This window comes from Cynara cardunculus, assembly GCF_001531365.2.
Source record: "Cynara cardunculus var. scolymus isolate 2C chromosome LG 2, CcrdV1, whole genome shotgun sequence".
Classification (NCBI taxonomy): domain Eukaryota; kingdom Viridiplantae; phylum Streptophyta; class Magnoliopsida; order Asterales; family Asteraceae; genus Cynara; species Cynara cardunculus.
Genome location: NC_037529.1, coordinates 69,933,455 through 69,947,048, shown reverse-complemented (window position 1 = coordinate 69,947,048; position 13,594 = coordinate 69,933,455). Strand labels below are relative to the sequence as shown.

At 33.4% G+C, this 13,594-nt stretch overlaps 1 protein-coding gene and 2 long non-coding RNA genes across 3 annotated transcripts; 1 reads left to right on the top strand and 2 right to left on the bottom strand.

The window, feature by feature from the left end:
- Positions 1 to 2,623: 2,623 nt before the first annotated feature.
- Positions 2,624 to 3,715, bottom strand: LOC112507547. The gene is made up of 2 exons (XR_003068537.1): positions 3,626 to 3,715; positions 2,624 to 2,913 (listed from the first exon to the last, which is right to left on the bottom strand). It is a non-coding gene; the product is annotated as an uncharacterized LOC112507547 (long non-coding RNA).
- Positions 3,716 to 7,345: 3,630 nt separating this feature from the next.
- LOC112504700 lies at positions 7,346 to 10,590 on the top strand. Its single transcript, XR_003068242.1, has 2 exons — positions 7,346 to 7,508; positions 10,338 to 10,590. It is a non-coding gene; the product is annotated as an uncharacterized LOC112504700 (long non-coding RNA).
- A 652-nt stretch (positions 10,591 to 11,242) lies between these two features.
- LOC112506399 (chorion class high-cysteine HCB protein 13-like) lies at positions 11,243 to 11,533 on the bottom strand. Its single transcript, XM_025110404.1, has one exon. It carries the CDS (start codon positions 11,531 to 11,533, stop codon positions 11,243 to 11,245), a length of 291 nt encoding a protein of 96 aa, XP_024966172.1.
- Positions 11,534 to 13,594: the final 2,061 nt, after the last annotated feature.

The window sequence follows — 13,594 nt, the reverse complement described above, 5'->3', positions numbered from 1 at the left end:
CGTTTTTTTCCAAAAATTAATGCAATAAAATCTATTTTTCATTTCAAATATCTTCTTTTTTAATTCAGATATCAAATTAAACATTTAAAAAAAATCCAATTACCACAATAAAAATTGTTTTTTATTAATGCAAAAAAAAAATCAATTTAATAAAAAAAAATTAATTGATGTAATAAAAAACGATTTTATTGTGTTAATTTGAATTTTTTTTCTTAAATGTTCAATTTGATATTTGAATTAAAAAAACGAGATTTGAAATGAAAAATAGATTTTAATGCATTAATTTTTGGAAAACAATAGATTTTAGTTATTTTTCTATAATTATTTTGCAAGTTGGTTCCCCAATATAGGAATCAGGTGCAAGTTGGTTCCCCAAAATGACGATTTTGAAAGTTGGTTCCCCAAAATAGGAATCAGATGCAAGTTGGTTCCCCAAAATGACGATTTTGAAAGTTGGTTCCCCAAAATGACAATTTTGAAAGTTGGTTCCCTAAAATATGAATTAGGTGAAAGTTGGTTCTATTTTGGTGTAATTTTCCCTTTCTGAAAATCTTATTTATATTAATTTGTTAAACTGTTGCATGAAAAAAGTAACGTATTTTAACTTTATTCTTATTTCGGATAACGTATTTTTAAACTTCGATTTTGATACCTAAGATGTAAAGTTTTAAACATTTAAATACTTGGGTAACTGGTTGAAGCATTAACTGATTATATGTTGATGTGGCGAGTGATGTGATATCCAACTCAATATTATTTACTAACATAATTAGTGACATGATTTTTTTCTAATATACAATTAGTCTTTTTTTTAAATCTAAAATTAGTCTTCAACCGGTTATCCGAGTATTTAAATGTTTAAAATTTTACATCTTAGGTATCAAAATTGAAGTTTTAAAAATACGTTACCCAAAATAAGAATCAAGTAATTTGTAAATCTCGAGTTCGATTTTTTGTTTGTTTGAATTATTAAGGTCGAGCTCGATGCTCATGTATTGACTCGAACTCACAATCGATTAACTCATTTATAGGCTCAAGGTTGATAACTATTATATTTTTATTGTATGATTTATGAACATATGAGCGTGTTCAGCTCGAATGACTCGACTCGACTCAAAAAGAAACAAAAAGTTTAATCGACTTTTGGAACAAGCCAAGTAAAACATTAATGTTATGGAGCTCGACTCGTTAAGTTAAAAACGAGTTTTATTTTGTGTTCGAGGTCGACTTGAGCTCGAGATAAACGAGCTCAAGCTTGAGTAGCTCATTAATCTTGTGTTCTCGAAATCTTTTTATTAGGAAAAGCAAAGAATCAAGAGGGAAAGAGGAGGAAAGTAAAAAATTCATGTTCTCAAAACCCTTTTAGAAGAAAAAAAGGAATCTGAAGGAACATAATCACAAGTTTTCTCCCAAAACTTTCATTAAAGGAGAAAAAGGAAATGAACGAAAATAAATTAAAATCCTAAAGGGTGTTTTTGATGTTCAGATAGAACAGGATAGGGCATAACTGTTCAACGGTAAAACAGAACAAGTGAAACGAACAATTAACCACAATGAATTGTTTATATATTTTGATTAATTCATGAAATTTATGAAATTATGATAAAATAATTATTTTTATCACATAATATAGCTTCAGAAAATTTTCGTCAAAACAATTAAATTAACAACAAAATAAAAGATTTATATAGTTTCTAATTTTTATATTATCTTTTTTCTATATTATTTTTTATTATTAGTATATAATAAATCACAAAAATTAATAAAAATATAAAAATCATATAAAAATAATATATTGAACATAGTAAAATTAAAGTTTAAAAGGTATAAAATTACAATAATTAAAATTTAAAAAATAAATAAAATGTAAAAAAAAACCTATTTGATCTTTAAAAAAAATAGGTTTTATATTGAAATTATGTTGGTAAAATATAAGTCTCTTCCACCTTAATCTATGAGGTAAGATGAACAAGGTAGCACAGTCTTGTTCCACTTTATTCATATATGTTCCACATAAAAGTTTTTTCAGACTTGGAACAAGAATTATTTGTTTTGTTCTGTTATGTCAAGTGTACCAAACACACCGAAGGGTCCGTTTGGTTTTCAAGATTGTTTTTCAAAAATTTGGGTTTCATATAGGAATTCGGATTTAGAGAGATTTGGATTGAAATATATTTGAAATCATTGGTATGTTTGATTTGTAGGATTTGGAATTGGATTTCATTATTTATAAATGCTTTATAAAAAATTATAAAGATAATAAGTTACATTTTTATTAATCGATCATTACAAAACAAATGTTTTTAATATTTTTTACAACCTTATTACATACAATCCTACGAAATCCCAAGCACTCCCAAAGGATTTCAAAATCCTATGTTTGTAGGATTTCAATTAAATCGTAGGATTCCAAATCCGAAAAATCCAACAAATCAAACATGGGATTGGAATGGATTTGAAATCAAAATCTCCCAAAATCCATTCCATTCCTGCAAACTAAACGGAACCTAATTTAATCAGGAGAGAATGGATCATTATACTACATAAACCGAAATACTTTTATTTTCATTCTCATTGATTTCCGCTTAATATTTCTAACCCCTGATGCTAAATTTGATGTCATGATATGGTAGGATATAAAGAAAACATAGAAACTAAAAATATCAGTAAATTAAGCATTGCATGAAGAACATGTGGCGATTCAAAATGATAGTAACAATATAAGAAACTAACTAGACCATATACAGCTTGGACCCAAAGATCAATCAAACTCCATGCCTATGCAAAAGATGATATGCATGAAGAAAGATTGGAAGAAGCCAGCTTACAGTCTAAAGCTAATTTTCTCTACTTGGATCTTTGTCTCATCTTTCGGCGCTTCCTCTTTAGTCTCCTCATTCGCTTCTTCTTCCACTGCAAGTGTATAACATCCAACAATTAGTTGTTATCGATATAGAACAGAATACATCAATGTGAAGCAGTTGATTCAACAATTTATGACACTACTGGATGAATCTACTAGACAGTTACATAAACACCAATCAATGGATCGACAATTGGCTTCTGGATGTTTGTACACAAAACATGTAAAAACTGTACAGAACTGGTGTTGGCTTTCATACTTTTATATTCCCTGTTTTCATCGTCAGCAGATAAAATTGAGTACACAAGACACGAGTACCTGACTATGTAGACGACGAAAATTTCAGGATGTAAGACAATGAACGTACCTAACAGTCAATAATCTACAAGGATCGTTCGATCGACAAGCGTATTGGTGATCTGATTAAGATAATTTTACCTAATTCCTTGTACGATATGCAATTTGAAGAAACAACACCAAATATCAATGCAAACGGCAGTTCGATAAATCAACTCATCCGACGACCGATCAATATTAATGAAGAAATCGACGTTACAAGACGGAATTGATCAACGATTCAACGTAAATAACAGCGTTCATGAAGTAAATAGACATTCCGGAAGACGAAGAAGCAATTTTAAACTATAATTTTACCATAATTCAGATACTACATTCATTCGATTTCACATGATTCCATATCCATTTACACACAAAAAAAGTCATCAGAATCAAAAATCATAAAAGGAAGATCGACGAACATACCTTGGCACGCATCTTGTTTCAAACTTCCTGTGATCTCCCCCGCTTTTCCTCCGATGATCTGTTGGGCGAACGATGTAACGAAGTGTGGACGACTGCAACGACGAGACGTTTAGTATTTATAGCTAGGGCAACCTCGGTTTAACTGGGCCTTGTTATGGGTAAGTTCTCTGTGACTTTATTTATATGGCCCAACTTTTAGGGCATACAATATATTGGGCCAATGGATTAAAGGCCTCAAGCCCAATAAGATAAACTAAAATTACAAAATGGTCATCCAGATTTGATCCCTCCCTCTAACGAACGTTAAAATATTTTGTTAAATGAGGACAAATTTTATTTTATCGATTTTTTTGTCTTTTATTCAATGAAATTTGATTTTATGTTTTCGGTCCCTATGGTTTTTGATTTGATAAAAGAACAAAAATAACTCTTACTTAATAGAATTTTTTAACGACCGTTAAAGGAAGGGGACAAAATTCGGGCCTTTTTACAAACGACGACATAATAAGGGGTTGTTATAATATTTTTCGATTAGTTGTTTGCTTACCTAGGCTAATTCGGTTCCCATGTCGATTTGGCATAACATGATAACTAACATGACAATGTTATTACAATAGTGTGGTGGCGACGATCGTCATGTGGCATGGTATGTATTCGAGTAAATATAATGGTACATGATTGGTTTGAGCTTGAATCCAAATGTCAAAAGTATCAAAAGATCCTAGGTTCAAATACAAGGAGAAATAAAAATCCCATTGTGGCCACGAAGATTCAAATGCGGTGACTTCGGGCTATCTGCAAAACAGGTGGTCGCCTTGGGATTAGTCGGCTCGCATAGCGGGTTGGATATTCAGGTTGATAAAAAAGAATAGCATACTGATGTTTTTCAAAAGATTTGATGAATTGGAATTAGAATTCCTTACTAAAACCCAAAAAGGAAATTCATCATGTGTGGAATCATAATTTTGTATTAGAACTAGTTGAATGAACCAGACACGAGTTGATTAATGAAATTGTCATTCCAATTATTTCAACAGATGTTTGGTTTGTTGGAATTCACGGAATTAGAAATTGACCAAAATTCATTCATGTCGCTACCATCATCGTCGTTATTATTGTCGCCTTATCCCCATCATTACCACCACTAACTTATTAGCACCACCTCATCCATGGTTATCACCACCTCCACCACAATCATCACCACTGCCACGACAGCGACTACTCTTGCTTCCAGTCTAAGACCACTATTATATTTATAAACATTTGGATTTCATTTAATTTCTACCAACTAAACACATGGTCAAATTAGGGATGTGCAAAACCCGAATTACCCGAAATCCGAACCCAAGCCCGAAACTGAAAATAAAGTATATATACTATATTATAAAGCATTTGGCTAAAACTCTTAAAAACTTTTAAAACTCTTAAAAACTTTTAAAACTATTAAAAACTCTTAAAACTATTAAAAACTCTTAAAGACAACCTCTATTGCCAATGGTACAACCTATCAAAGCCATCCCTAAACCCGTTCATCCCTATCCTATTTCTTCGCCAACAGAAACCCAATTCCCTCCCTAAACGATTTCATCCATATCCGATTTCATCGGTTTCAGATTACGGTTGAGATATTCGACTCCAACAGAATTTAGAGATGCGTATATAATTGACATATTTTCAATCCATTAGTGTCAATTCAGAATTAGAGGAGGTAATCTATTTCTTTTTTTCTTTAGCCAACTTCTTTGTTCAAGAACAGATTCAGGAAACCTTAATTCGCACCATTGCAGAGAGATCTCGTGCGGGCACAATTGAGGTATTCGTTCGTAATCGCAACGACTGGAAAAGATTGCATTTGGATGTATCTTGGATTGTTATCGTCGTTTTCGTTGTTATATATGGAAGTTTAGGGTCTGGCGGTATCTATACTATATTATAAAACATTTGACAAAAACTCTTAAAAACCACTTTTTATGCGCAAAGTACTGTTTATTAATACATATTATTTAAAACTCAAGATTGCAAGTAGATTGTGCGTAAGAACAACTTATTAAAGCCCCATATCTGAATTCGTGTAACTAACTGCAGATAAACATAATCAAATATAAGATAAACATCTTATTTTAAATATAAAAAATCTAAAATATAATTAGAATAATTATTGAATTCTAACAAAATATTTAATTATTATCTTTATAAAATTTATAATATTAAACCAAAAATAAATTATATCATTATTAAACTTAAATTAAATCATAATAAAAAAATAAATTAAAAAATTATCTATACTATATTATAAATCATTTGACAAACACTCTTAAAAACCATTTTTTATGCGTAAAGTACTGTTTATTAATGCATATTACTCAAAACTCAAGATTGCAAGTAGATTGTGCATAAGTACAACTTATTAAAGCTCCATATCTGAATTCGTGTAACTAACTGCAGATAAACATAATCAAATACAAGATAAACATCTCATTTTAAATATAAAAAATCTAAGATATAATCAGGATCATCATTGCGTTTTAACATGATACTTAATTATTATTTTTATAAAATGTTATATTATTAAACTAAAAATAAATTATTTCATTATTAAACTTAAATTAAATCATAATAAAAAATAAGAACTTTTAAATAATTGATTTGATATTAACATTAATATATTATTTTCTCAAAATTTTATGATATTTTCCAATTTATATTTTATTCAAAAATAAAATCATTATTGTTTTTAAAAAAAACATAAAATCGTATTATAACATCGACAGAGACAAATAATGAAATAGAACATTAAAATCTAGATGTGTCTCGCTACATTGTGCGAGTACTCTTATAGTATTATATAAAACCCTGAAAACTGAGAATCCGAAAACCAATTTTTTGGGGAAAATTTGAGCTCAGATTAGGTTTATTTTTGACCACCTGATCCGTCCGAAAACCTGAGAATATGTATATGTATATGTATATATATATATATATATATATATATATATATTAAGGGTTGATTTCACACGAGGTCCGTTTGTTTTCGTAAGACCATTTTTTACACTTGAAACTTTACAGTAAAATATTGTGAATGTAAAACCTTCACAATGTTTTTGTTGTGAAGGTTCAACTTTTTTTACCTTCACAGCTTTCTGCTGTGAATTTTTTAGTGTAAAAAAGTGATATCACGAAAACAGATTGGTCCCACATGATCCCAAATCTATATTTCAAATACTATATACACACACACTTAGTTATCTAATTATCTTTTGAAAACTCTAAAAATCTTAGTGGATCGTGTTTTTTTCTTTCTAATTTACAAGCACACTATCGATTTATCAATCTTATAAATCGATTGAATAAATTGTCAAAATCAATTGGATATATATATATATATTTCATTACAACTAAACCCGAACCCGACCAACCTCAACTTGAAACCTGATCAACCTGAACCTGAAGCAATCCGAAATCCAAAAATTGAGGATTGATTTCCATATCCAAAATCCGACCGGGGTTTTGATTTTCTCACCCGAACCCATCCGACCCACACCCTTAAATCAAACATGATTAAATTTTATTATAATTTATTTAAATTCAAATTTTTTAACGATTCCATTATAAGAGTCAAGCAATTCCTGAAATATATATAAAAAAAGGTAAAATAAAACACTGTTGTATTGCTGTTTTATGTTTTTATCACCCAAAAACCACGCGGTATATTTCGGGTGAAACCGGAAACGTTTTTGCTACTGAAGTTGGGATCACGGAGGAGATTATCAACACCGCCGGCGACGGTGATGGCAGAACGAACAAGGATAACTTTGTCTCCTACGAACCCTAACCGACTGCTTCAAATCAAATCAACTCTCGTTGGCGATCGACTCTCACCGCGGTAATTCATTACATGCATCCTCGTTACGTGGCATGGAATTTCCGTTTTCTTTTATGCTATGATTTATCAGTTTCGTTGTTAAGTTTGTAGTTAACGTTTACACACTAAAATTCAACTTCAATTGGAATGAAGTGCGAGATAATCAATGTGTTTGATGAAGCAACTCAGAGCCAACGCACTCGATGGAGTTAGTTATTGATCAAAGCAAGTAGTAATTATACTTTCGTTTCACCATCGATTTCCAATTTGTAAAACAATATCAAGTTTGCAGGAAGAATATACGCGCCATATTATTCTTTCCCGAGTTGGGGAAAAGGAAGTGGAACCATACCATGATGACGTGGGGGGGACTTGGTCCACTTACCATCATATTGCCAGGATAGAAGTTAATTTACAGAAAGTATAAAGAAATAATGGTAAAATAAAAGGCTAAAGCACAGGTTAACCTTTCTGGATTATGAGAGGGCTTAAATGGGGGAAATAGCATCGTGAGGTGATTGTCATGGAAATTTTGTTTTGAAAAATTGTATTAAAGCATGGGGTCCTTAACGATGTAACCTGATGAAGAAATGTAATGTTAATCCAACTTCATAAAAGAAGTAAAAAAACTAAATGATTATGGTTATATTTGATCTTAGGATAGACAGAACAAGAAACTAAATGAAGTAAAAAAATAAGCAGTAGACCTTAATTTGATGATTTAGCAATGGTAATCGTGATTGAGTATCCTACTTTCGGAAGATAAGATGTTGTAACTTGTAAGTGTAGTTGACTGGTTGTACAAGGTTGAGGAGAGTCGTTTTGTCTTTCGCCAAGAATTATGCTAACTATATGCCTCTCATGTCTACTGTCCGCCGCCACAATCCACATTACATGAGATGGCAAGAAAATCAACAAACAGAAAAAGTGAAGTCCAGAGGTTGTTCAACTACTCCAAACCTAGAAAACCTTTGGTATGTTCATGCCAGGTGTCACTTTTGTTCGGCATTTGCTTATCTACTAGAGTGTCTTCCTCTTGTACTTGCCAAGACTTGGGTAGATAAGCTGCTTACAACCATCAGTAGTTGTTGGCTTTGAGATTCCAACCAACCAAATTAAAGTCATAACACATCCTAGGGATTTATATATTTACAAATATTCTAATCTTAGTCTTCTCAAATTTATTCTCTCTATATATTTCTAATCCTCTGTGCATTCTCATTCACAGTAATCAAGTTCATTTGTCTCTAATTTCAAAATATCTCGAGCCTTCTCTAGCTAATCACAGCAAATTTTACCATGGCTTCCACCAGCTATATTTACCTCCTTATCCTTGGAGTATTCTCCCTTATGGACAACGAGATGTGTTATGCTTCGCGTAATTTGTTGCAGGCAACTCCAGCAGTGCCACAACCACAAATACCTACAATACCAACACTGCCACAACCCCAGATACCCGCTATCCCGACACTCCCGCAGCCACAGATGCCCACCATCCCATCACTGCCACAGCCACAGATGCCCACCTTCCCATCACTGCCACAGCCACAAATACCCACCCTCCCTAACATGCCCAAAGTTTCCTTGCCTCCATTGCCTTCTATGCCTACAATGCCCACAATCCCAAACCTTCCAACAACTTTTCCTAATATTCCTTTCTTCGCTCCACCACCTTCCAAAAAGTAGACTATAAAACAAGGGCGGTGCTGCTAGATAGGAAGAAAAACAATGATACATAGATGTTCATTGTGTGGGGATCAGGAGATTTGATTGATATTGCTTGCGGAGTGTCTTTGATCCATTTATTTTTCATTTATGTTTCTTAGTACATGGGCTTTCAACATATGGGATTGGTAGTTAGGTTTCATGGTCAGACCAGTGCTTTATTGTGTGTTGCTTTTTTATTTATGTACTCTGAGTGGTTTGATACGATTTGCTGTAATATGTCCTTACTTTTAAGTTGAATATTTAATTATTATAAATCATAACTTCAAGCATTGCCTGATCTCTACATCCTCTATTTGAATGGGATCTCGAGTGTTGAAGCTTCATAATTAGCTGTGAAAAGTGGTATTTGATCCTCATAACTTTTCCAAATAACGGGACACATTTGGCACTTACAAGACAAATTCGATAAAGACTTAAAACATAACTGAGATTGAAGGAAATCCATATCATGATCATTGCACAAACATTTCTCAGTTTGCAAGAACTTTGTCAAGCTTCTGATCCGGGGAAGAAGAATAATTACATAATTATATAATCTATAGAAATAGAAGATTAATGGAAATGTTAGTCTCTCTGGATTTCAAGAGGATTTGAAAGGGGCATTTATCCCCGTTGATCCCAAAACACTGGTAGGTCAAGGTGAATGCCATGGAGTTCTGTGTCGTTGATGATAACAAGACGTGGGGTTCCTAATTTATCTTTAAAGTGATGAAGCGAGTTATATGTAAACCAATTGAAGGGAGAACACAAGCCATGAGCTGAGTTCTTTAATTACAGGATAGATCAACCAAGGCCCATGCAAACTCTGTTTTCTACTCCACACCTTTCCTGGTACATGAAAAAAATGAAGGGAAAAAAAATCCCGTAAAAAGGTCAAAACAAAGATGCAAAAATTTAATTGGGGGACAATTTATTTTAGATATGCTGTATCATATTGTCATCTCCATTTGCCTGATCAAATCTACAGTGCATGCAGATGCATGTGAGAAATGGTTCATCGCAGTGTCATCTCCAAGTCTAGATAGATTTTAAAATTGCACAAGTTATTTGGAAACATTCTCTGTACTTAAAATCTAGATAGATTGTCTGATAACCAAGTCTGATGAAATCAATTTCTTACAGATGGACCTGGAGTAAAGAAGTCGATTCCATATGTTATATTATATGATCATCCTCATCGCGAGCAACTGCAAGAAGTGTGCTGCTATTACTTGAATTTCAGTTTTGCTGCTGCACGAACTGTGCCCCATGTTCCACGTTGTTGTCAGACAGGTGTGTCGGTTTACCACAATCACCCTTGACATTGAATTAACTGTTTGACAATATGTTGTGCAAATGTCTAGTGATATATATTATTGTAATTTTGATTGTCCTATATATGAGCATAATCGCTTTGTCTCTTGTCTTGTACATTTGTAGTTTTAAGTTGGTTTTTTGTTCAATTTCAAAGCTCATGTATATGCTAACATAACACTCGCTACTTTTAAGTTCAACACACATTTAACTTGTTATGAAGGTTTTGATTTTGAATTACATGGCAAGATAGAATCATTGTTTCTGAAATTAGGTTACCTAAAATAGGAATATAGGATTCATAAACAAAATCTGTCATACAAATTTGGCGGTTGTTTAACAACTCCAAACCTAGAATCCCAATTATTTTTTGGTATTTTGTATATTAAGTGCTGATCTTTTGGTGAACTGTCTTTTTGTTGTACTTATGTCAAGACTAATCACAACCGTCAACCTTAGCTACCTTTAGAGTTTCCAACCAACCCAAGTAAAAGTCATCACATAACTTGAGGCCTTTTTTAATGTTAAATCATAACCCTCTTGCAAGTTCTCTATATATACTCATGTCTTTTCTACATTACCCTTCACGATTTATCAAGTTCATTTGACTCTAGCTGCATCTCAGGAACTCTTAAGCCCACTTTATCAAATCACGGTAATTGTATCATGGCTTCCACTGGCTGTCTTTACATCTTCATCCTTGCAGTATTCTCTCTTACGAGCAATGAGATGTGTTATGCTTCACGCAATTTGTTGCAAGCAACTCCAACCGTACCACAACCACAAGTACCCACCATCCCAACACTCCCACAACCACAAATACCCACCATCCCGACACTCCCACAGCCACAAATACCCACCATCCCGACACTCCCACAGCCACAAATACCCATCATCCCCTCATTCCCTAATATGCCCAAAGTTACCTTGCCTCCATTGCCTTCTATGCCTACCATTCCAAACTTCCCAACAACTCTTCCCAAAATTCCTTTTTTCGCTCCACCACCTTCCAAGAAGTAGATCATGTACAAACCATTGTTGCAAGATGAGAGGAAAAATCATGATACCAAATCTCATTCTCTAGAGTTCAAGAGCTCTGGTTGATCTAGCCGATTAGAAGGGTCTTTTATCCTATTGTTTTTACATTTATGTTTTCTTTGTAAGTGGGTCACTTCATAGGGGATTGATGGCTAGATTGCTTGATTGATAAGTGTTCTATTACGATTATTTTTAATCTATGTACTCTCTGTGTGGTTCAATATACTTTGTTGTAAGATATTGTTAATGTAAGGTGAACCGTGAATGTGAAAGATTCAATTATTTTAATTCTGTACTATAGGCAATGTTGAACCACATCCTCTTTCAGTCTTTCATACTATGGAGTTGATGCATAAAGTGCTAGAATAGATCCGTGAGTGTCCAAGACTTATAATTAGAGGCAAAAAGTTCATTCTCCATGAATGAGGACCCATTTAGCACTAAAAGCGCAGCTCATTCAAGAAGTTAGAGAAAAATCGTGGAAGCGTACCGTGATCATCTACGCAAAGGTTTCATGAGTTTTCCAGACAAATTCCCGCAAAATATGAATTTTTCTATCTGATTTTGTAACAAGAAGAGTACTGCAACCATACTAGCTCCTGTTCCAAACGTGGGAGAAGAAGAATTACAGAGATATATAAATAAATCATATTCAAAATAGAACATGTACCAAAATGTTGATCTTTCTAGATTACATATGGTTTTAAAGCGGGGATTTAGTGTTAATGGTAGTCCCACAACTAGTAGGTATTCAAAATCGGACCTAAAGCTCCCAAAAATCTCAGATCTAGAGAGGGAAAAGGAGAAGGGAGAGTTGGAGAAGAAGAGTGAGAATAACCCCAAAAATCATAGCTTAAAAATCCTCAGACCACATCCCACGACCTTGCCCTCGGCTTCAAGTTGCGTGGCAAGCCACGTGTATGAAGTTGTTCACTATCCAAAGACATATGCGACCTGTGCCATGGCTCTGGGTCACGCGCCAGGTCGCGCAACTCTTTGCCCTTTCGTGCGTTGGTTGTTTTCGTGTTCCATTCGAACTTCGAAGGTTCCATTACAATACCTATGTAAAACCTTATTAAATTTCTCATCAATACGGTCAAACGGCTTCATAACATTATTAGCGAGACTTCCAAAATTGCGGGTGCTACAATTTATATGAAGGAGAAGGGAAACATAAAAAGGTGAAAACAACGAAAAGAAGAAAACAGGATGACACAATAAGTTACATTGATGTCCGTTTGGCCTAGTAAATATACACCAAGTAAAAAGTAACAAAATGAACTTAGGTTTTAGTGTCTATATATCCTTTCACATTTAATACAAGAATCGTGAAATTGTTCTTTTTCTTTTATTATTTTTTATGTGTATGCACACACAAACACATGTATCACACACTCGTATCCTTGCAACATAGGTGTTAGATCTCTTACATTTGTTGTGTAAAGTTGAGTGATTATTTTTAAATTACTGTGGCAGTGTGAGTCATACCTTACCAGATCCTATTAAAAAAAACTTTTACTAAAATAATTTGATCAATGAACAAAGTCCTCGAGTTTGGAGGCTTTTAACCGCTCACAACCTAAAACCCAGTCATTATTCAATGCTACACACACACATATATATATATAGAGAGAGAGGGACCCTTAGGGGAAAACCCTCAAAAAATGAATAACTGAGGAACACCTTCGTAAACATCCATCTGGACGATATGCATATGTGCATACAAATAATTGAAGTTGTTTCTTGGTTTTTATGCACGTGTGCGTACCGCATAAATTGCTTATAAGTTACTTGTATGCACATGTGCATACCGTCATTAACAGGGTGTTCCTCAGTTTTTCAATTTTTTTTGCGGTTTTCCCCTGAACCTGACCCTATATATATATATATTGGTGTTGCAGATGCTGATATGCTAGTTTGCCTAATTCTTATACTTTCCAAGACTAAGTACAACCCCCAGCCACCTCTGGAGTTTCCAGCCAACCACATTAAAGTCAACAAAACTCATGACCCTTTATTTATTTATATATTAAATCAGTGCTTATTCT

Bases quoted from the DNA above. Each gene is read 5' to 3' on its own strand.
- LOC112506399 (XM_025110404.1), bottom strand. From the start codon at position 11,533: ATGATCTACTTCTTGGAAGGTGGTGGAGCGAAAAAAGGAATTTTGGGA.